Genomic DNA, 22,408 nt, shown 5'->3' with positions numbered 1-22,408 from the left:
CAATCTCAACATAAGTGTGGAATTATTGCGACTGAGAACATGCAGTGAGCCCAGAGTCTACGTACCGACAAGATTCAATTGATTTTTCTGGTGGACTCTGCCCACAGAATTGCTTTGCTTGGCTGGAAATGGTTATCTATCCGCCCCCCCACCCCTCACCCCCCACCTAGTCCTGCAGTCTTCGCTAAAACCCACAGTTCTCTTGCCAGAACAGAGACTTTGACTGGCCTGGATACATATCAGCCCCCGCCTGATCGGCTGAGATATCTGATCCAAAGGGCGTTCGGACAGTTAGTGAACTCAGCTAATGTTGATCTACAAAAGATATTAAGAGTTCGGGATCTGCAGATCTACCATTAACACTGTGATGCAGATGACATTCAACAGGAAAAAGACACACAAAAACAACTAATCACAATAATCTGTGATAGATGAAAGCAATACATCAGTATTCTGTGTCTTTGAAATCATATGGAAGTTTGATAAAACCCTTAAATCTAACCTCTCTAAAGGTGGCCGTGTGCTTTTCTGTGGGCTCACTTTCTCGTATTTGTGTTTTCTTATTTGTGAGAATGTCACCACAGCTTAACACTTTTGTCAAAATGTTGCTCTGCTGTCCCTTAGGAACTTTTGCCAATAAATGATGAAAAAAAAACGAAACTAGGATCATCCAATGTAGATCAATGTTCACACTGTTGCGGTCACCTCATACAAATAAAATGACACGATGACACTTGTGTGATTCAACTTCTGTTGAGCAGAGCCGGAGGAAAAGGTAGTCGCTCCTTTGTGTATGTTTGTGGTGATATTATTTGATATTGTGATGATTTGTTATATTTTATTGAAAAGAGAGAGAGATGAAGGAGCATATTCTTTAGCATAGTATGTGATTTTAGCATTATAATAACTATATAATGACAAATAAACTACAGACGGTTGTGTTTCTCATGGCAGATGCATATGAAAGAGCTGGTTTTCTGCATCTTACTGATGCAAGGTAGGCATATAAATTATTGTTCTCCATCATCGTTCTCACTTCCTTTATTTCTGAGCTTGATGCATGTTTTTGTGTTTTCTTTTGCTCTCCCTGACTGACAAACATCCTCCTCTGCAGCAGGTGGCCCACTTTTGGCCCAGACCCCGACCCCTATTCAACCCACCGACTCTCCAGGATTACTGGAGAGGCTGGCGGAGAAAACCAGGTATCATCATCAGTATCATCGTCGTTAGTGCGAGCCCGCTTCTGTAAACGATTGCCGGTTATCAGAATTGTTCAAATAATTTGTTTGTCTGCACATTGATGTGTTTGTGTATCAAGGTTTTTTACACATTTGTGTACTCGTGCATCTCGTAGGGAAGTCAAATCTCAAGTCCAGGGTTTTGGGGAACCGGTGCTGAGTATAATTGGTGCTTACTACGAGGACCACATCCAACCGGTGACGGACAGCTACGCCAAATGGGCCTCGAGCCTCAAAAGCTCCGTGTTGGAGAAGATCCAGACGACCATCGACAGCTACAACCCGCTGAAAGCAAGCGATCAACCCCCTCAAAACTAAAGTGAAGCTGACAAATAAATGAATATGCTTACCACACGACGTACGTGCAATTATTGCAGTAAAGAATCTTCATTAAACCTCTGTTGCTGTCTGGGCCTCACTCGTCCTGCAAGAAAGGCAAAGAGAGAGAGGTAAAGATCACAATATACATACATTTATGTGATCAGGAGGTAAATTCACCAACACACATGGATTCTCTCGAGTTCCATTTAACATTTAACACTTTTGCTGCTGGTGACAATCCCCCAGAGAGATAGTGAATCAATTATATTCAGTTCTGCTATTGATCAAATAATTGTTAGTGTTACTATTTGCTGAAATCTAGAAGTTTAAGCCAGATGGGACATGGGAGAGGGGGAATATATACATATATATATATATATATATATATATATATATATATATAAAAGATATGAAACCATAGTCAAAATGTTTTCTACAACCCTGCATGGATTCTGTCCCCGGGTATGAGGGTGAAAGGTGAAGAAGACATCCCAGCATGCATTGCTCCATGAACAGTACACCGTGTCTAGACCTGTCCTGGTTGATTGACCTGTTGACCATTTGACTCTGATCTCTGAGCAGACACCGTAAAGTGAATCTGACTTGCTGTCAAAGAAATGTTGATTAGCAAAAGATAATCTACTCAAAAAAAGGTATTTTACTGCAGTAGAGAACAACCAATGAGCTGCTTTAAAAGTATTTTTTTTTGCCATGCGAGACGTGAAAATACTGCCAAGCACACACACACACACACACACACACACACACACACACCCTTATGCGGCATTATCAGGAGGGACCCAAGTGCATCGCCATATGACTACAGATAAACTTACATTCGAGGAAAATTGCATAAGTCATATTTCAACATAGGATTTTAAAGTGAATATCATGTACACTGGACTTTGTTTAGGTGAACGTGTGGCTGTGAGTGTGCATGTGCACGCACGTGCGTGTGAGTGTGTGTTTGAGTGTGTAGGTGTGTGTATGCTCATCAGATGACGTTTGTTTGCAGTCCCCCCCTATATCATCCTCTCCAGATGGGAGCTCCCAGTTACAGACAACTCGCTTTCAGAGAAGACTGTCACTTCTTGGATCTGTACATCCAACACAACAGCAGGTAACCTCTCTCCTTACTGCTGCAGCAGCGCTTGCAGCTTATTGTTCCGAGGCTAAACTTCTTTGTAGATGTCACTAAAACATCTATTTTTGTAAAACATTTTGGGGTATTTGAGTTTTGCATTCAGTGTTTTGCAGGGTTTTTTGTGTGTCCTGAGGTTAAAATGTAAAATGTGGAAAATAATATGCAATTGTACAAACGGAGAGTTCAATTTTAAGAATGTTTTTTCTTTTGTTTCAGACATGCATGCAAAATACGTCTTGGCACTGGTCCTCGCTCTGCAGGGTAAGGCAACACACCAATGCAATCTGAACAATTGCAATTTATGATTCCATTTTTAACTAAAGCTTAATATGTGAAAAATAGGAAATATACAAAACACAGCAATTAGAAGTGACTTTTTAATTTTTTCATAACATGTTTTATTGCACTTACTTGCAAGTGCAGTAATTTAATTGAAACTGTTGCATGGCTGGCTCCTACTCTGACTTATTTGGTTGGCATGTAACTTAACTACTGATTTTTAAATAACACCTTCGATACCGGTCAAAGAATTTGGATACAAAGAAACAAATATGTGCAAAGTAGCTTCTACTTTGTAGCTTTCTTATTCTACCAAAGCAATCATTCACATATTTGGCTTTTTCGAATAAACATCTCTTGACGCTCATCTGTTTTTGTTTTTTTAATTTGACGACATTGGCTTTATCATAACGATCACACACTGATTTCATTCCAGTCTCCATGAGCCTGTGTGAGGTTCCCACACCATCGGCCGAACTTGTCGCAAAGTATGATGCCATGAAATCCGTGTTCTACAAGAGGCTGCTGAATGCTTTCGGCAAGCTGCAGGCCGCCGCCGCTCCCATGATGGAGTCAGCCAGTGAAAGCGAGCGTGGACAGGCTGCCAAAGAATACATCACCACCCTGCAGAACAAGCCCGAGCTCCAAGCCGTCGCCAAGGTTGCCAGGTGAGCGTTCACCGAGAACTATCATGTGAAGATCCTGTGTTATTGACCCTGACACTGATAACTGCTGACGTTAAGAAATAGGACCACATCATCTGCATATCTGTTGATAAATCTCGATTTGTATTGAGAATAGAACATAGACATAAAAAGTTCCTCCAGGCTGTGGGTTATTGTTTTTGTTGTAGAGATTTCTTTAAATATTATTTTTCCCTGATCTGTGCAGCGGCATGGGCCAGGAGGCTCTTCCCCTGGTGGACAAGGCCCGTACAGCAGTGCTGGGTCTGTACGAGGAATACCTGCGCCCCCACGTCGGCCAGCAACTGAACGACCACATCGACAACATCAAGTTCTACCTGGACAAATTCCTGCCCGCCGAGTAAAGAAGACCCACTCGAGCATGGCACCCGTCGTTAGCTTGTAATAGATGATAGATGGTAGAAAGGACACCAGTTTAGACTGAGAAGAGCGATGCACAATGCAAATACAATCCTTTGCCTCTTTTCAAATCAACATCTTTGCTGAATCATTCATCATGAGTTAAAAAAACTAAAAACAAAAACAAACAAAGAGTGCGAACACCACCTATGCAAATTGTGCATGTACAGTATATTGTGTTTGATACACCAACCAAAGTCTCTGTGTGATTGTGTATGTATATGTGTGAGTGTGTTCATTAAAAAGAACTGGAAACAATTTGACTCGAGATTCATGGCTTTATTTTGTTGACATACGTTATCCTATCATATTTTTTTATGATCCATGTTCCAGACTCCACTAATCACTGTGTTTATGGCTCAATCATAGCTATACATTTTAATTAAGTTAAATGAGAAGAAAATAATTACATTATTTTTCAAAAATGTGTTACCACATAGGCCCTGTGATAAGCTGGCGTCCTGTCCAGGGTGTACCCTGCCTTCGCCCAATGAGAGCTGGGATGGGCTCCAGCCCCCCTGTGACCCTGAATACAGGATAAGCGGTAGACAATGGATGGATGGATGGAAGGATGGTGTTACCACATACAAATCAAACATTGTGAAGCAGTTTCATTTTTAAGATCAGCTAGCTTTTTAATACAATTGGAAGTGGAGTTTAAAACAAATGAATCACACGAGAAACTACAACATCAAATTGCCACATATTTTTAACCTTTTTCATATTTATTCTAATGAGAGTTCTTGAATGTGAAGCACCAGTTAACCACTACACTACCACTAGGATCCAGTAAACTACTTTGGGTCCAGTTAACCACTACACTACCACTAGGATCCAGTAAACTACTTTGGGTCCAGTAAACCACTACATTACCACCAGGATCCAGTAAACTACTTTGGGTCCAGTAAACCACTACACTACCACTAGGATCCAGTAAACTACTTTGGGTCCAGTAAACCACTACATTACCACCAGGATCCAGTAAACTACTTTGGGTCCAGTAAACCACTACATTACCACTAGGATCCAGTAAACTACTTTGGGTCCAGTAAACCACTACACTACCACTAGGATCCAGTAAACTACTTTGGGTCCAGTAAACCACTACATTACCACCAGGATCCAGTAAACTACTTTGGGTCCAGTAAACCACTACACTACCACCAGGATCTAGTAGAGTACTTTGGGTCCAGTAAACAACTACACTATCACTAGGATCCAGTAAACTACTTTGGGTCCAGTAAACCACTACATTACCACTAGGATCCAGTAAACTACTTTGGGTCCAGTAAACCACTACATTACCACCAGGATCCAGTAAACTACTTTGGGTCCAGTAAACCACTACATTACCACCAGGATCCAGTAGACTACTTCAGGTCCAGTTAACCACTACATTACCACTAGGATCCAGTAAACTACTTTGGGTCCAGTAAACCACTACACTACCACTAGGATCCAGTAGACTACTTCAGGTCCAGTTAACCACTACATTACCACTAGGATCCAGTAAACTACTTTGGGTCCAGTAAACCACTACATTACCACCAGGATCCAGTAAACTACTTTGGGTCCAGTAAACCACTACATTACCACCAGGATCCAGTAAACTACTTTGGGTCCAGTTAACCACTACACTACCACTAGGATCCAGTAAACTACTTTGGGTCCAGTAAACCACTACATTACCACCAGGATCCAGTAAACTACTTTGGGTCCAGTAAACCACTACACTACCACTAGGATCCAGTAGACTACTTCAGGTCCAGTTAACCACTACACTACCACTAGGATCCAGTAGACTACTTCAGGTCCAGTTAACCACTACATTACCACTAGGATCCAGTAAACTACTTTGGGTCCAGTAAACCACTACATTACCACTAGGATCCAGTAAACTACTTTGGGTCCAGTAAACCACTACATTACCACCAGGATCCAGTAAACTACTTCAGGTCCAGTAAACCACTACACTACCACTAGGATCTAGTAGACTACTTCAGGTCCAGTTAACCACTACACTACCACTAGGATCTAGTAGAGTACTTTGGGTCCAGTAAACCACTACATTACCACCAGGATCCAGTAAACTACTTCAGGTCCAGTAAACCACTACATTACCACCAGGATCCAGTAAACTACTTCAGGTCCAGTAAACCACTACACTATCACTAGGATCCAGTAAACTACTATGGGTCCAGTAAACCACTACACTACCACTAGGATCCAGTAAACTACTTTGGGTCCAGTAAACCACTACATTACCACTAGGATCCAGTAAACTACTTTGGGTCCAGTAAACCACTACACTACCACTAGGATCCAGTAGACTACTTCAGGTCCAGTTAACCACTACATTACCACTAGGATCCAGTAGACTACTTCAGGTCCAGTTAACCACTACATTACCACTAGGATCCAGTAAACTACTTTGGGTCCAGTAAACCACTACACTACCACTAGGATCTAGTAGAGTACTTTGGGTCCAGTAAACAACTACACTATCACTAGGATCCAGTAAACTACTTTGGGTCCAGTAAACCACTACACTACCACTAGGATCCAGTAAACTACTATGGGTCCAGTAAACCACTACACTACCACTAGGATCCAGTAAACTACTTTGGGTCCAGTAAACCACTACATTACCACTAGGATCCAGTAAACTACTTTGGGTCCAGTAAACCACTACACTACCACTAGGATCCAGTAGACTACTTCAGGTCCAGTTAACCACTACATTACCACTAGGATCCAGTAAACTACTTTGGGTCCAGTAAACCACTACACTACCACTAGGATCCAGTAGACTACTTTGGGTCCAGTAAACCACTACATTACCACTAGGATCCAGTAAACTACTTTGGGTCCAGTTAACCACTACATTACCACCAGGATCCAGTAAACTACTTTGGGTCCAGTAAACCACTACACTACCACTAGGATCCAGTAGAGTTCTTCAGGTCCAGTAAACCACTACACTACCACTAGGATCCAGTAGAGTTCTTCAGGTCCAGTAAACCACTACACTACCACTAGGATCCAGTAGAGTTCTTCAGGTCCAGTAAACCCAACCCTATTAATGTGACTCATTGCTGGTTTTGATTTGGTTTACTTTAAATGGAGGCGTGAAAGACAGCGTTGCTCCAGTGAACTCAATGAATCTCAATTCCCTGAAGCATTTCTTTAATTTAGTATTAATAGATGTTACCAGTTGGCCGAGCCTGACGTTGGTTTGAAAGATGGCATGTCGTGTGACATCAGCGGGATGTGCTAATTCTTCATTTCAGCCTCATTTCAGACATTCCCCTAATTATATATATATTTTCTAACATTTTGATTAAATATACAAAACTCCCTACTGTGTAATTAGAGTTCAAAATACAACAGACACCAGAACTGATCTGCATCTGTGTGATTAAACGACAGTTCCAGCTTGATGTCGTCTCTAGCGGAGCCATCGCAGCACCCAATCAGCTGGATTTAATCAAAAACCACAGTTTGAATCCCACCGCTGCCCACAGCTGTCCTCAAACTGGCCCGAGTCCTCAGGTCACAAGTCACATGACATGTGAGGCTGCATCGTGTTTACGCAGGACTTGATCAACATGTAGCCTTTACAGAGAAAAGGACTTTTAAACCCAGAAAAACACCAGCTCAAAACTTCCCTGTCGCTCAGATAGTTGGTTGATAAACAAACAGAAGTTTAATGATTATTAGATAAAAAAGTTCTGTTTATCGAATTAGAAGGAGAAAAATCTCTCTCTCTCTATCTGTGTATATATGTATGTGTATATATATATATATATATATATATATATATATATATATATATATATATATATATATTGTTTATTATTATCTGAAATAATGAGATCAACGGGACTTTTCTTTCTTGCTTTCTTTCTTTCTTTCTTTCTTTTAATGCAGTACAAGGATAAATCAAGGAATATTTAAATAAAATGTAATATAATCATCAATATTTTGAATTATACTCAAGTCTGATTTAAGTACCTTGTGTTGGCTCTCTTGTGTATTTTTCTTGTCTAGTTAATGTGAGTGTAAATCTAATGTTCTCTAGAATATCGTAAATCTTGCAAATGTTCTGTTTTTAAAGGGGGGGGAGGTCTAGTTTATCTCATAATTTCAGATAATAAACAATTCAATTCATTAGTATTTCAAAATGAATAAAAGTTGTGTGAACACACCACAAACATAAGTAATGCCAACGACCCTGATCCAAAACAGTTGTTTCTCCGTTTCTGATGAACCAGCTGATGAGTGGATGTTGTTCAGGGAAGAGATAACATAAAAATGATCCCAAATAACCTTCCACTTTTGTGCCTTTAAACTGCTGCTTGTCATCGAGGTGGCCTAAATATTTCATAACTTGCAGCAGCCGGATGACGTGTTCAACACACTCTAGACTTCATCGTGCCATCTTAATGGGACTTAGGACTATTGTGATGGGACATGAACGCATCACCGTCATTATGCAAGTAACAAATGCCTCCTCACACAGAGAGATAGTAGGGGGGGTGACGGCCCTCTGTGCTAATAAGAATGTAATCAGTTGATGATGTTTAAAGTCCTGTTTTGATGCCTTATATTCAGATCATGTGTTGACATACATAGCCATAATGTCTGTTTTTTTATCAAGAGGCAGCGTCCTGCATACTCCGACTGAAACACTCACCGGCCAACAGTGCAGGTTTATCTAGCACAGAGTGCACTTTGGCTCCAGGAGCGACAAGTCAACACATCCACGCTCCTATATAAGCCGGCCGGGCCAGTGGTGCCTCTTACTCTGTTTTGTGGAGAGAAATACAGTGAGTACTGACACTTTCACTTCAAATTACTGAACGCAGATAGTGTGTTTAAAAAAAGCATGTTGCATATTGAACATATGAAAGAACATTTTTATTTTTGAGATATAAAATGCAGAATTGCAAATCAGAGAGTTTTAATGCAAAAAAAAAAAAAAAAAAAAAAAGTACCTGCTGCATATGAGGGGAGAAATGTATGACAATGTCTCACCCTAGTGGATAAAGTGAGGTTAAGCTTTAATTTGCCTCTTTCCTCGCAGATACGAGTGACACCATGAAGCTGCTGGTCATCACTGTGCTGGTTGCACTCCTCGCACTCAGTAAGTTCATTCTCAGACGAAACCGAATTGACCACAGGATGAGTCAGTGACGGGTAACGTGTTGTGTTTTTGCACCATTCACCTTTGACCTCTTGTGTACAGACGCTGAGAGCTTCCGTGTGTCGAGGCAGGCGGAGGAGGCGGAGGAGGCGGAGCAGGGCACCCTGACGAAGATCGCAGACACCATCAGGTCTTACTACGACAGCGCCGTCAACACCGCCAGCGGTTACCTGGAGAACATCAAGGGGCTGAAGCTGGAAGAGAAGGCCATGTAAGACATTTGGAAGAAGTTTATTATCATATGCACAGGAAAGAAACATTCCCTGTAGAATAAATTTGTCATTTGCTGTCCACAGAATGCTAAATAAAGAAAAATTTAGTATAAAATAGATAAATAATACAAAACAAAGCCATTTTTAAAAACAGTGCAAAAGCAGATTCGTTGATGCAGGGTAAAATGTGTGGATTCATATTGAATCCCTTGTTTTTTGTGTGTTTTGGCCCACAGAAATCTTTACACCGACACTACCAAAGTCATCACCACCTATGCCGGCATCGCTCAGGACCAGTTGCTCCACAGCTTTGACTAGAAGTAAACCAGAAACTGATCTCAGCTACTCATTCTGACAGCCTGAGATTTTCAAGCTCCACACTGAGAAATTGGCATCTCCCAAAAAAAAAAGAAAGGAAAAAGCCAGTGACACCCTGCTCTTCTTTGTGGCGCTTTCTTCACTGGTGGGAAAAGGATATCATTATCATAACCACCCAACGGGGACTTTTATCCTTTGACAAAAAAGCACAAAACAACCACGAGGAACAGGACAGAACAAGTTGGTGGGCAGTGCCAACACATTTCTCTCTGACAGCCATGAAAATAATACAAATAATTGAATGATCTATCGCCACCTACTGGTGTTTTCAGTCAACCTCATCTGAATGCATTTAAATATTTGTGTCATATCATGAAATAAAAATATTTATACACACAAAAAAACCCAAACCTGGTGTCTGTGGTGGATACATGTGAATTTAGTTTACCATTTGATATAGTAAACTGTGCGTATTTCTGCTGTTTCGCCGTACAAGCCCCGTGTTTTCCTTTTATCTCTGATGCGTAGGATCAAATGTGTATGTCTGTATGAATCTGCAATGAGGCGCCGTGTTTTTTTAAATGTATCATCAGGCAGCACCAGAACAGAGGCTTCTGTCGCAATTAATAATGGATGAAAAGAAACAACATGTAATACGTGAGAGCAGACAAACCGACAGAGATGAATAAACAACAAAGGCTGTGGCGGTTTGTTTTGAGGATTCTGACAAGCACTGATGCAAGGATGTTGTGATTTTTAATTAGTCTGTAAATCTATAACATGTGGCCTCTTCTGAAGCTACAACCACAACAAACACCAAAGATGCACTTTTGCTTTCAAGCATAATTTAGTTGACAAAAGATGCATACATTACCACTGCTGCTGCTATACGACTATAATTATGCACACCAGTTATTTAAATAATGTGCCACATGCAGATCCTTGTGTTTTCCTGTTTTTAGTTTAATCAGGAACTGAATTAATTTGAGAAGAACTGCTCTTTTATATCAACATTTGTGTCAAATGCTTATTGTCAAGCCGCCGACTGTAATCACATTTGGCTTTGACACTAATATGATTTAATCTGTGGGAACCTGCAGCTGCTGCAAAACAGAGAGTCGTTGTCTGCATCACACAGCGAGCGGAGAAGAGCCGTTCATGTTACTGCTTTTAGGCTGAGATTAATGAGATAATGTATGTCAGCTGCCGGGAAGGAATGAGTAGGAGTCACACATCTGGACCCTGTGAGTGTAGACAAGGGTAATGATGTATGTGTGAGTGGGATTATATTGACAATGACTTTCGTCAAAATCATATTGCTAGAATTGAGATATTAAAATCTAGTTTGACTAAGATATCATGTCATGTTTTCTTATAGATGATAAAAATAGATGATAAGTGACACAGTTTTGTCACAATAACTTTTTGAAAGTTTGTCGTCACTTCCTGTTGTTTCTCTCCTGGGACAGGAAAGGAAAATATGCCTCTCTTACCATATTTCACAGTATTAAAAATGTGTTTGACTAGTGGTGTGTTTCTATTTCAGCCTAGAGAAGAGCACAAGTTTATTGCATCAGTTACCTCCCTCATTAAAGTGGAGACAGTACAACATTTTAACTAATACATATCATCAGTTGATTACTTACATTGAGGTCTTTGAAATGTTATGTTTAGGTATGCAATTGAGACGTTAAAGCATTAAATATGTGCTGATTTAAATTATTTAATTACCAGAATAGAAATCTGATCAACACAACATTTTGTTTCATAGAAGAGTCAAAGGTTTACACAGATTTGGATTATCACTCCATAAATCTGAGAATACTTTCAACAGCCATAAAAGATCCAAACCTTCAGCATATCGATGGGAAGGAAACGGGGCAGTGTGGTCTCCGTGAGGGCTGCTGAGATGAGGTGTCTGGCAGAGAGTATTGTAAAATCCCATTTTAAAGTGAAATGTTAGATAATAGAAATCATCGTGAAACTACCCACGTTGATTATTTACATTAAGAAAACATATTTGAATAAGATTTCTTTTTAAGTTAATGTTGAAATATTCAAACGAGGCATTATCTATTGTGGCGTTTTGGTGAGATCTGCAGACGCAAGTAGACAAACACCTATGTGTACTTTGGATGTTTTCTTTCCACCAGTCTGAAAGAAGACTGTTATGGAAGCTATATAGAGGAAAACATCTAAAATCAAGTGTCATGGGAAGAATGATCTCTGAACAGATTCATAATGAAATGGTTGCCGAGGGTGACATGCTTACTGGGTGCCGCCAGGGGATCTATTCTAACTCCTCTCTTTTTATTTTCATAAACGATTACTTTCTTATATTAGGATGCCTTTGGTTCTGCACATCATTGTCATGAACCCGTTAGGAGTTGAATTGCAAGCTGCCTATGAGCGGGTCAATAAAAACAATACAATTTGAAACATGTCTACAATTAAAATGAATCATCATCGGAAACCGAATGAGATTCAGCTAATAGTCGCCAGCTCAGCATTTTCTCTCTCGGGTGAAATCAGATTTGATTTGCAGCTTGTTTTCAGGCATAACTGAATCTTTATCAGCACTACTGGAGCAGACTAATCCCACGTGTAATAAACAACTATATATCCCCAGACCCATATGAACAGAGCTTCTGCGGGATTCTGAGGACCACTTTGGAAATATTAAGTAATGCTTTTAAGTGCTATCCTCTGGGATCATTGTATTTTGACACTCCTTGGAGTTATTTGTACTTTTAAATTCCTAATAAGAAAATCAATCAATCAATCAATCAATCAATCAATCAATCAATCAATCAATCAATCAATCAATCAAGCACAATTAAAGAATCCAAAAGGGGAAAACATGCACCTGAAGCACCACATGACTGATTTTACATGTTTTCCTCTTGCAGTCTTAGTTCCATGAATATTATTGAGGTTTGTGTGCTTAGTTGTGTTGTTGTAATAATCAGCCTTACCTCTATTTTTGTTTACATTATAAGTGGTAATTCTATCAATTTGTATTATTATTTAGTTTTGGACCTTGTTTTAATGGTTTTATATCAATGACCAATCAACCACAGGAAGATGAGTAAATGCAATAACCAATTAAATAAAATAAAGTAAATAAATAAATTGACTGTGTTCCTTGTATTAAAAAACAACAAACAACTGAGGAAGGAAATAATAAGCAACACATTCATCATTTATGACATTTTGTGAGGTGCTTGGGGTCAAATTGATCTTTTAGTCAAAAGCATCCGCAAAACATACACTCGTGGAAATAAATGCAACCTGTTGTTTCTTAGCCTGAGCACCACAATTTGTTCTTCAATCAATAAGAAAACTAAAATGTTAACCAGCTCTGCCCTCGTACCTCTTCCTGAATAATAATTCAACCATTTATTATTTATCAACAGACAAAAAGGATTTTAATACATCGAGACTCAAATGGGGGAAGATAATAGTAGAAGAAAATATCCTGGATTGTGCAATCAGTAATATTTTAAGGCAAGCCTTTTAAAATGGCATGCTGGTAAAATATTAACTTTATAAACAGCAGTGGGCATAATATATCCAAAGGTATCTCTTTTATTAGTACTTCTTGTGGTGCTACAAAAGCTTTGTTCATTTATCTGTGACGCATTCTTTGTTATAGGGTGCACTTAGTATACAGACTAGCCATAAAAATGGCTTTAATATATCCCACCGAGCCTAAACAATGTGTCCACGGCAGCTTTTTGCTATGAAAAGGACACAAAAAAAACAGCAAATGTATTCTATTACATCCCAACATTATATTTTGTATATTGCAAATATTTCTTGTTCCTCTAAACGAGGTGTGTTCACTCTAACTGAACATATCATTAAGCGGGGGTGTCTCTGATAAGAATATTGCAAAGGTTGTACTGGAAATGATGTGAGGTAGTAATAAAGCAATTTGTTCCTCCCACTGTCCTCTAAAACGCTGGCGGGTATAAAGATTCAAAATCAGAGCTACAGAAGAACACAACCAACACAACATGACTCTCCTCCTTCTGCTGGTAGCTTTGGGGCTCGCAGGTAGATATCTAATATATATTGACTTCATATTTAAGTGAATTCATATGAGAGTAGCCATTACATCGTCTTGTCATGTGTGTCACAGGAGCGTCTCCCCTGGAGGACGACAAGGTGTGCCAGCCTCACTCCAGACCCTGGCAGGTCTTTCTGCATGGCGGAAGCCGTTCCTGCAGTGGAGCGCTCATCGACCGATTCTGGATAGTAACCTCCTACGACTGTGCACCCACGTAAGAGCTTGTGACCGCTGGGGCCAAATGAAAAGTCTATTTTTTTTGCCTGCAGAAGTTTTGTGCCTAGTTCCAGCATTTATACGACTTTTGTAAAAAGCTGGATTTGTCTCGGTTAAGCTGCATTTCCCTCCTAAATGCACCATTGCAATTTAACGCACAAAGTAACGGCAGTAAAATGATGATTGGAGCTTGGTAAAACCGGGCTGAGGTGCTGTTTTGTTCGAACTCAACCATTATTAGAATCTAGCCTTTTATTTTATTTTTTTATACCCGTAATTCCATAGCTTCTGCCTTTTCAGCGCGGCCGTCACTCTTCAGCTTTTCTGCACAATTTTCCTGAAGAAATAAAAAAGCATAAACTCATGAAGGTCCATTGTCAATACACAGATTCATCAGGGCTGTAATTCTGCCCTACTTTGTATCAAGCAACAATGGTCTTTGAAGAACCTAAAGTCAGCTTCATTTTGTGAGTAAATTTAAGTTGAATTTACTTGTAAAATGCTAATTAAATTGACTTAACTTTACATTTTGCAAGTAAAGTCAATTTCAATTTGTAAGTAAATTTATTTTTATTACATAGAAAAATATAAGTAGTTCTTACAAAGAGCAGTCTTGCTTGATCTACATAACAATGTGATTGAAAAAGTTACATTCATTTTCTTAAAATAGATAGCTATATTTTGTTTTATTAGTGTAGACAAGCTGACACATTGTTATCAGTTAGCAATGGAATATCAATCAGGAACACAAGCCGTTAATAACATGGACTATGTCATATAAGATACATATAATTAATGAAACATTTAAAAGTTTTCTGAAGTTTTGTCTCAACTTGTTGTTAAATAGACTTTCAAGTTTCATGTTTTGTTTACTGATGAGGAGGGCACTCCGTTTAATGTCTATTGAATTAAATATATTGTGAAGGGAGGGAAGGGGCCTCCACGTCGTCCTCCCGGGGCCCTCAAGTAATATTAAGGCTCCTTTGGCTAAGTCATTTAAAAAAAATAATTTTGCATCACTGCACATGCTGTGCTATTACATCTTAATAGATTATGTCATCGAGAGAGACATCACAATAATATGTCGTGACAAATAAATCAGCGAAGGCACGTCGGTGGAAGAAAGACTTGTCGTTGTTGGCAGAACCGCAGCAGAACCTTAATTAAACCACATTCATCATCCTGCTGCTCGAGTCTGATTAAGGCTCACTGTTCCTCAGTCAAGAGTCTTTGCACTGTCTGCCAGGTCTTTTCTGAGCTCAGTGGATGATTCTTCCTTGCAGACCCTACAGCACCATTGCGTCCCTCGGGGAACATGACGTGAACGTGGACGAAGACACCGAGCAGCACATTTACGTGGCTGACGTCATCGTTCACAGTCCCTACCGCTCACCCCTTCACGGTGACCCCCGCTCACCCCTTCACAGCCTCACATTGGTCCGTCTGGCCGAACCCGCCCGCTTCACCCAGCACATCCAGCCCATCCCTCTGCCCAGGCGCTGCCCGCGGCCTGAGGAGATCTGCCAGGTCAGCGGCTGGGGATCCACCAGCCCAGATCAATGTAAGTGGATTTAAAAAGGAGCTGCCCTGGCCTTCTTCACCTTGCCACATTAGAATTGTCACTTTACTTGCAGCAAAGCTAGTGTTCCTATAATCCAGTCCACAAGCATGAGAGTCAGATTTCTACTCCAGCTCTCCTTTAATCCAACTAAAGGCCTCCTCTAGAGCTTTTCTTGCAGTTATTTTGAAAAAAAAAAATTCTCGTCATCAAATTGCATTATGTGACTCTCCGAAGCCTGAATGCATGTTGAATTTGTGGATCTGTGGATTATATATTCTGTTCCATTATATTGGTTATATCTTGACAGAAATGTTGGATTTTGATGCTTTCTAAAAAATAAATGCTGTATGCGACAAATTAAATTCCAATCAACTACAAGCTTAGAAGAAACCTGAAAAAAACCCTTAACTATCTGGGTGGATATATAGATAATACTAGAGGGCATTGACAACATTTTAATAGTAATTTGAGTGAATTTACCCTTTAGATAGCCAGGAGAGCGAGGCTAGGGAGTTCTGATCTGCAGTCTGTGATTTACTAAGGTTTACATCACTATAGTAACCTGTTCGACTAAACATTGCTGCTGCAATGACTTCTTATATAGAGCTATTTAAAATAAATGCACATGGACTGACACCACAACCACTCACTTAACAGCAGGAAACATTTAGGCAAGGAATGAATAAAAATCATCATGACTCAGGGAAATGTCCTGATCAGCAGGTGCAAAGTTGCTCATCCATATTCTGGTCAGTGAAGACAAGGCACGGAAAAAAAATAGTTGCCTATCAAAATGCCCTGTCAGTGATCAAGACTAATTAAAAGTGGTGGACCTTGAAAATAGTATTTACTCAAGGTTTAGACCTTGACGCTGCGTGGCAATCAGTGGCGGCGCCAGAGTATTTTTTCTGGTTCAACTACGGTGGGGCTAACTCATACGACGGTGGGGCTCAAATCAATGTCAGAATTTCAATGTGAATATATAACAACACCCAGTGGCGCTGCCAGCCGGAATCCAGTACGCACTGGGAGGACTTTTTTTGAAGGTGAAAAAAAAAAATTGATGCTGCTGAACCGGGCCGGACGCAGCCGCATTTGAGAGGACGATCGCGCGTGTGTGCACAATTACGCATAGCGTGTGTTGGCCCCTCTCCACTACACAATACAGCTCGGCTCTAGTCTCGTCACCTCTCTGCTGCTGAGCACTGTGGGCCGAGCCGATGCATGTCTCTCTCCCCGGGCCGGCAGAGTTATCATACCGTACTGTGCGTGCGTGTCCAAGCGTGTGTGTGCGTGCGTGGAGTGCTCACAAGCGTGCGCTTGTGTTTAGGTCGGGGATGGAGGGCACAAAAAACTATTTGCACCGGGGCCTATCACCATGATATACACTACTGTTTCACTGATACTGAAAACATTAGATTTTGTCTTAAAAATGTATTTTTCGATTTGTTGTTGTATTTGCCGTTTCTGACAACACCCTCCCGCAGCTATAATCACGCACACAGTGAGAGAGAGAGACAGAGACAGCGAAACGTGAATAGTTAACAGCCGGGACCCGAGTGGTCATCTTCCCCTGCAGGTGTCAACGGTGCGTCCGTAGTTTTATCCAACACGCCCGCCACCGCCATCTGTTGTTCCGTCCGACGACGTTTAAAAACTAATGTATCCATGATCAATTTTGACCAGCTTACTAACGTTAACTTAACGTGAGTGACTATAAGCCGCTAACGCGAACTGCTAGAGCCAGGTAGCTTACAAACTAGTAGCCTGCTGTCTCTGTGTCGAACATACACTAAAAGCGGGCTCACATGAGTGACGTTGACGTACGGACAGTACAGTCTGTTAATGAACCCAGATCAGTGACAGTTGTCATCGCAGCTGCCTGAATGCCGTTACGACGTGACGTGGTGGTGCTGTTGAACTCCGCACTTTTCTTGGTTATTTTGTTGTTGTTTTTTTCTTGGTGGTTTTATGGTAGGGCTAACGGTAGGGCTGACACAATTCTTGATGGGGCTATAGCCCAACCAAGCCCCTCCCTGGCGCCGCCACTGGTGGCAATGCATACAAATGGGAAGTAATAGACCTGAAGAAGGGAAGGAAGGAAGGAAGGAAGCCCGAGTCCACGATTGATGATGAGTGATGGTACAGAATATCCAAGGACTAAATTGTACTTATTAAAGGAATCAGAGCTATAACCCACCGTCTTGTGCTTGGAAACAGATGAGCCTTATCAGCGCCTGAAGTGCATCACTGTTCCCGTGGTGGACGACGAGGCCTGCATGGACTCGTTGCCTGAGTTCGTATACTGGAGTTATGGCATGGTCTGCGCTGGACAAGCAAACACAACGGATAACTGCCTGGTGAGCACGGTCAAAGAAACTGTGGGTCACAATGCTGCCTTTTCATTTTCATGTGCACTCACCTGCCAACGTGATCTCGGCCATCTCTCTCCCCAGCGTGACAATGGCGGCGTGATGGTGTGCGATGGCCAGCTGCAGGGTGTGCAGTGGTTCGATCACGCCTGCACGGACCCAGACGCCCCCAGCATCTACACCAGGCTGTGCTTGTACAACGACTGGATCAACGACGTGATGGCCAGTTACATTTCCACAGAAACCACTACGAGGATGATGGCGTGAGGCTGCAGAGAGTTAATCGAGTTTCCGGGTTGCCCTTTCAGACAATTAAGCAGCACACTTCTGCATTTGGAAACAAAAGAAAGATACCCTTGGTAAGATTAAGTGACTTAAATAAAGTATTCATGAACATGCAGCAGTCTCAAATCGTGCTAACTCTATACGCTCGGCTACACACACTAAAAAGAGAGCAGGAAAATCTGTATGCAAACTCAAAACTAGATATAAACAACAACAAAAAATAAAATGTCAAGTGTTCACCTTATGTTTTATTCATGAATTTAATGCACCCTCTGTGGTTCCACTTCTTTTCTCATTTGCTTTGGCATTAAAAAAAAAAAAGTTTCCACAGCTGGCTAATAGCTGCCGCGAATTAGCAGGGATATTTGGTTTCACAGTAGATCACCATTTCACACATGCTGTCGTGTGTATGTGACAATGGCAGTGATTTAGACGTGACAGCGGATGTTTGTGGGTTGTTCCACATGTTCAACATTAAAACGATGAAATCTTATAGCTTCTTTTAATTTGTGCAGATGTGCTGAAAAACAACAAATGAGGACAATGTCAAAAATGGCACTTAGAGCTGCTTTAATCAATATTTGTATATATTAACTAGAGCTGTTCTAATAAATATTTGTATATATTAACAATAGAACAAAGACAGCATGTAAGAAGAAAGAGGGGGCGTGTTAGGAAGTTGCCCTCAGATAAGTGGGATCGTTTAGTCTGTTTTAGCCAGGCGACAACCTCGGCCTGCTTTCTCTTATGGCCACCAGGGGGCGACTTCTCTGGTTGCAAAAATGACTACTTCTCACTTGATTCAATATCTCAGTAAACATTGTAAACATGAGTTTATGTTAAAAAATCCAGTAATGCAGGGTTAATCATTTGAAGTTTTAAACATTTGGTGTGATTTGCCTCGGTTTGGAGATTTCTACCATATTCATGTCTGCCTTCTCTCCATTATAATTGAACTATATGGCTTGTGGTGCTCATGGTGCCGAAACAACATTTGGATAAAGCAATGTCTCTCTCCAGAAATCATGACCCAGTTACTCAAAATAATCCACAGACTTTGTTGTGAGCAGTTTCATGTCGGAACTACAGAAAATACAATACAAATACAATCAAGTTCAACAGAATGGACCAGGAAAAGAGTGTGCAGCATTACTGTGAAGCACCAGTAGATGGGGGTATAGCTCAACAATAAATAACCACATGTGCCAGAGAGAGAGAGAGAGAGAGAGAGAGAGAGAGAGAGAGAGAGAGAGAGAGAGAGAGAGAGAGAGAGAGAGAGAGAGAGAGAGAGAGAGAGAGATTGACAGGTGACAATTTTTACGAGGGAACTCTGATCTGAGATCTGCCTCCGCCATGGCAGAATTATGGTTGAGAGAAGAAAAAAAGAAATGCCATAGCAATAAACACATGGATGTAAAGCACCTTTAGCGACACACTGAGTACAAAGGAGCTGGACAACACATGGGGGTTAGAGGCAGACACTGCATGCACACTCAAAAACAAATACACACATGTGCCCTCACACACAAACACACACTTACATGCAAAGTGACTGACAGCTGTGTCCATAATCACCCAGGCAGCTGAACATAGGGGCCACTGTGCCATCTGTTCCCAGCATTGCCCCCGCCCCCCCACCTCTCTCACCTCTGCGGGAGACACCGGGGTCTGACTTTTAGTAACTGGGATGTCACTTTCACAGCAGTGTGATATTAATTGCTAGCCTCTTTCAAGGGCTGCTGTTTGTTTGTTTTCTTTTCATTTGGATAGCCATTGTTCATCATTCTGAGGGATTTGACACAGGCCAATTTACTGTAACAGTGTGAGTTATTTCTAGCTTTTGTAGTAGATATAATAGACAGTTCGGTCGTTCCCTCAGGCGGGACAGTCTGAAATCCCCCCCCCCCCCCCCCCCCCAAAAGAAAATACAGTCTTGGTCTCTTTGTGTAGTAAATCCCAACTGATCTGCTGTTTGTTGTGGCGCGTAGTGTGTGGTCTATACCTCCCCTCTGAAGAAGGCGTGGTTCCTGGTTTAGAGGGCTGCTTTTTTTTTTAGAAGCGTCTGCCTAATCATTTCCACCTGAACTCTTTGGTAATTAAACCGGTAATTCAAACGGTTTATCTCATGTGTTGCTGCAAACACCACGGGCTATTTCATCCCAGTCACTCCTAGCTGTAATCCAAAAGTTCGTTTCCTCTGCAAATAAGGTGAGTCACAGCCATTCAAATGGGATGTATACAGCAGCATAGTAGGAGGGAGATATAACAGGTGCTAACGGCTGTTAATGTCAACATGCTAACATGCTAACATGCTGATGTTCCAAACATGAAGGTTTACTTATTACCGCCCCCAGAGCTTGGTGCCCCATTTTAAATCACACGCTTTTACAGAGCTGCTTTTAATTCCTGTATCTGATGCTTTTTTATTTGCTTATAAGATAAGATAAGATAGTCTTTTATTTGTCCCGCAGTGGGGAAATTTACAGTGTTACAGCAGCAAGACACTAAAGATAAGGATAATAAATAATAAATAATAAATAATAAACATGCATTAACAAGAAAAGTACAATATAAAAAACAGATATTAACACTAAGACTATATACAGAAAGTTAAATAAAGTAGAATGCATAGAGTACATAATAGACAATTTCCAGAATATATACAGAATGGACTGGATATTTACATTATAGACAGAGGTTTTCATTCTTTTCTTTTTTTTTGCTTCGCTGCGTGACACTTTTTCCCTCCATGTCTTTCATTGCTTTCTTCTGTTTCATGTACACACAGCACGTTGTAACACTGTTTTTAAAAAAGTGCTATATAAATAAAGTTGTTGTGACTTTGAGTATGATTATCAATGCTAACCATGTCCACCTTCTTAGTTTAGCATTTTAGTTAGTTTAACATTTGTTAATTATATATATTATTAGTAGGATGTAATTAAAGTCATACCATTTTAACCAGATGGCACAAGAAGAGAAATTAAAGGACCACCGAAGTGATTATAGTTCAGCATGAGATGAACATGTCAACTTCCTGCTTTAGAAAAGGATCACCAAAAACTTTAGGATTCATCCTCTGGGGATCATGAATGTCAATTTCGTATAGTTGTTTTTTATTTTTTATTTCAGTCTGGACCAAACCAACTGTGACCAACTGTGACCAGAGGGACATTTTCACCCCAGGACCTGCAACATAAAAGCTTTCTAAAAAAGTAGGCACACTCCACAAATTACTACAGATTGATTAACTGACTTTAGGAGGAATTGCCATCAACTACACAGCTCAACATTTCTCTCCCTAATGGCCCAAAAGGAAGTCTCAATCAATTCAGGGCTTGTGAATAAAGAAAATCTTTACTTTGTAACTGTCCTGACAAGCAGCACAGTTCTGTGTTTTCTCTAGAAAAGACAGATGCATTAAAAATTACACACCGTGGCCGTGGAGGTCAGATGCATCTTTCCAAGCTCCCCCACTCAGAATTTAACGGACCACCATAATCAGAAGTTGTAAAGATAAGATGAACTTTGTGGTCGGTGGGGTTTTTTTTTACATAAATTGGTATAAATTCTAGCCACAAGTCCCTCTGAGCAACTTTAGTTTCCACCCTTCAGACAAACACGTGTGTGAAGACTGTGAAATCCCCTCTCTCAGCCCAGTTACCCATCATGTGCTTACATTTATTAATGGTTAACCATCGCTCCTTCCCTTACCTCCCCGCTCCCAACTTACTGGAAATTATTTCCCAATTTCTAAAACGCCCTCCCTTGAACCGTCTCTCTCTGCCGGCTGTCATAACTCAGGCGTGCCACGCAGAGCCCACACTGAAAACAAATATCACCCTCAATTGCCCAAACGCCGCAGCATGAGCTGATTAATGAGGGAATTAAAATGAACGATGATCCATAGGGGGGAATCATTTTCTCCTGGGGTGTGACAGTGCTTATCAGCGGTTGGTACAAAAAAAATCTGTAGAGTGAACGACGAGGCGCCTCCCTCCATCTCCCATCTCCCTCCATCGCTCCGTTTTCTCTGGCAAACTGTCGCCATCACTCATCACCGGCTTACGTTTCCCAGCAT

General features: G+C 40.8%; 4 protein-coding genes across 5 annotated transcripts; all 4 read left to right on the top strand.

The window, feature by feature from the left end:
- The first annotated feature begins 700 nt into the window (after window positions 1-700).
- Window positions 701-1,610, top strand: apoc4 (apolipoprotein C-IV). 2 transcript variants are annotated; one of them, XM_084026893.1, is made up of 4 exons: window positions 701-775; window positions 955-997; window positions 1,115-1,202; window positions 1,355-1,609. In XM_084026893.1, the coding sequence occupies exons 2-4, from the start codon at window positions 955-957 to the stop codon at window positions 1,554-1,556; spliced, it is 333 nt and encodes a 110-aa protein (XP_083883019.1). In that variant the 5' UTR covers window positions 701-775; the 3' UTR covers window positions 1,557-1,609. The 2 variants fall into 2 exon arrangements, with proteins under 2 accessions (XP_083883019.1, XP_083883020.1); XM_084026894.1 differs by having other exon boundaries at window positions 741-775; window positions 1,118-1,202; window positions 1,355-1,610.
- Window positions 1,611-2,569: 959 nt separating this feature from the next.
- apoa2 (apolipoprotein A-II) lies at window positions 2,570-4,341 on the top strand. The gene is made up of 4 exons (XM_084026392.1): window positions 2,570-2,679; window positions 2,920-2,964; window positions 3,419-3,650; window positions 3,874-4,341. The coding sequence occupies exons 2-4, from the start codon at window positions 2,922-2,924 to the stop codon at window positions 4,028-4,030; spliced, it is 432 nt and encodes a 143-aa protein (XP_083882518.1). The 5' UTR covers window positions 2,570-2,679; window positions 2,920-2,921; the 3' UTR covers window positions 4,031-4,341.
- Window positions 4,342-8,816: 4,475 nt separating this feature from the next.
- apoc2 (apolipoprotein C-II) lies at window positions 8,817-10,244 on the top strand. Its single transcript, XM_084026864.1, has 4 exons — window positions 8,817-8,914; window positions 9,172-9,231; window positions 9,334-9,502; window positions 9,740-10,244. Exons 2-4 carry the CDS (start codon window positions 9,186-9,188, stop codon window positions 9,819-9,821), a joined length of 297 nt encoding a protein of 98 aa, XP_083882990.1. The 5' UTR covers window positions 8,817-8,914; window positions 9,172-9,185; the 3' UTR covers window positions 9,822-10,244.
- Window positions 10,245-13,840: 3,596 nt separating this feature from the next.
- On the top strand, window positions 13,841-18,309 carry LOC311024831 (trypsinogen-like protein 3; the record flags this gene model as incomplete). Its single annotated transcript, XM_084027407.1, has 5 exons — window positions 13,841-13,880; window positions 13,966-14,107; window positions 15,393-15,670; window positions 17,891-18,030; window positions 18,127-18,309. The coding sequence occupies 5 exons, from the start codon at window positions 13,841-13,843 to the stop codon at window positions 18,307-18,309; spliced, it is 783 nt and encodes a 260-aa protein (XP_083883533.1).
- Between the last annotated feature and the right edge of the window lie 4,099 nt (window positions 18,310-22,408).

Source organism: Eutrigla gurnardus (genome assembly GCF_963514095.1).
Source record: "Eutrigla gurnardus genome assembly, chromosome: 14".
Classification (NCBI taxonomy): Eukaryota; Metazoa; Chordata; class Actinopteri; order Perciformes; family Triglidae; genus Eutrigla; species Eutrigla gurnardus.
This window is presented reverse-complemented; position numbering and strand designations above follow the sequence as displayed.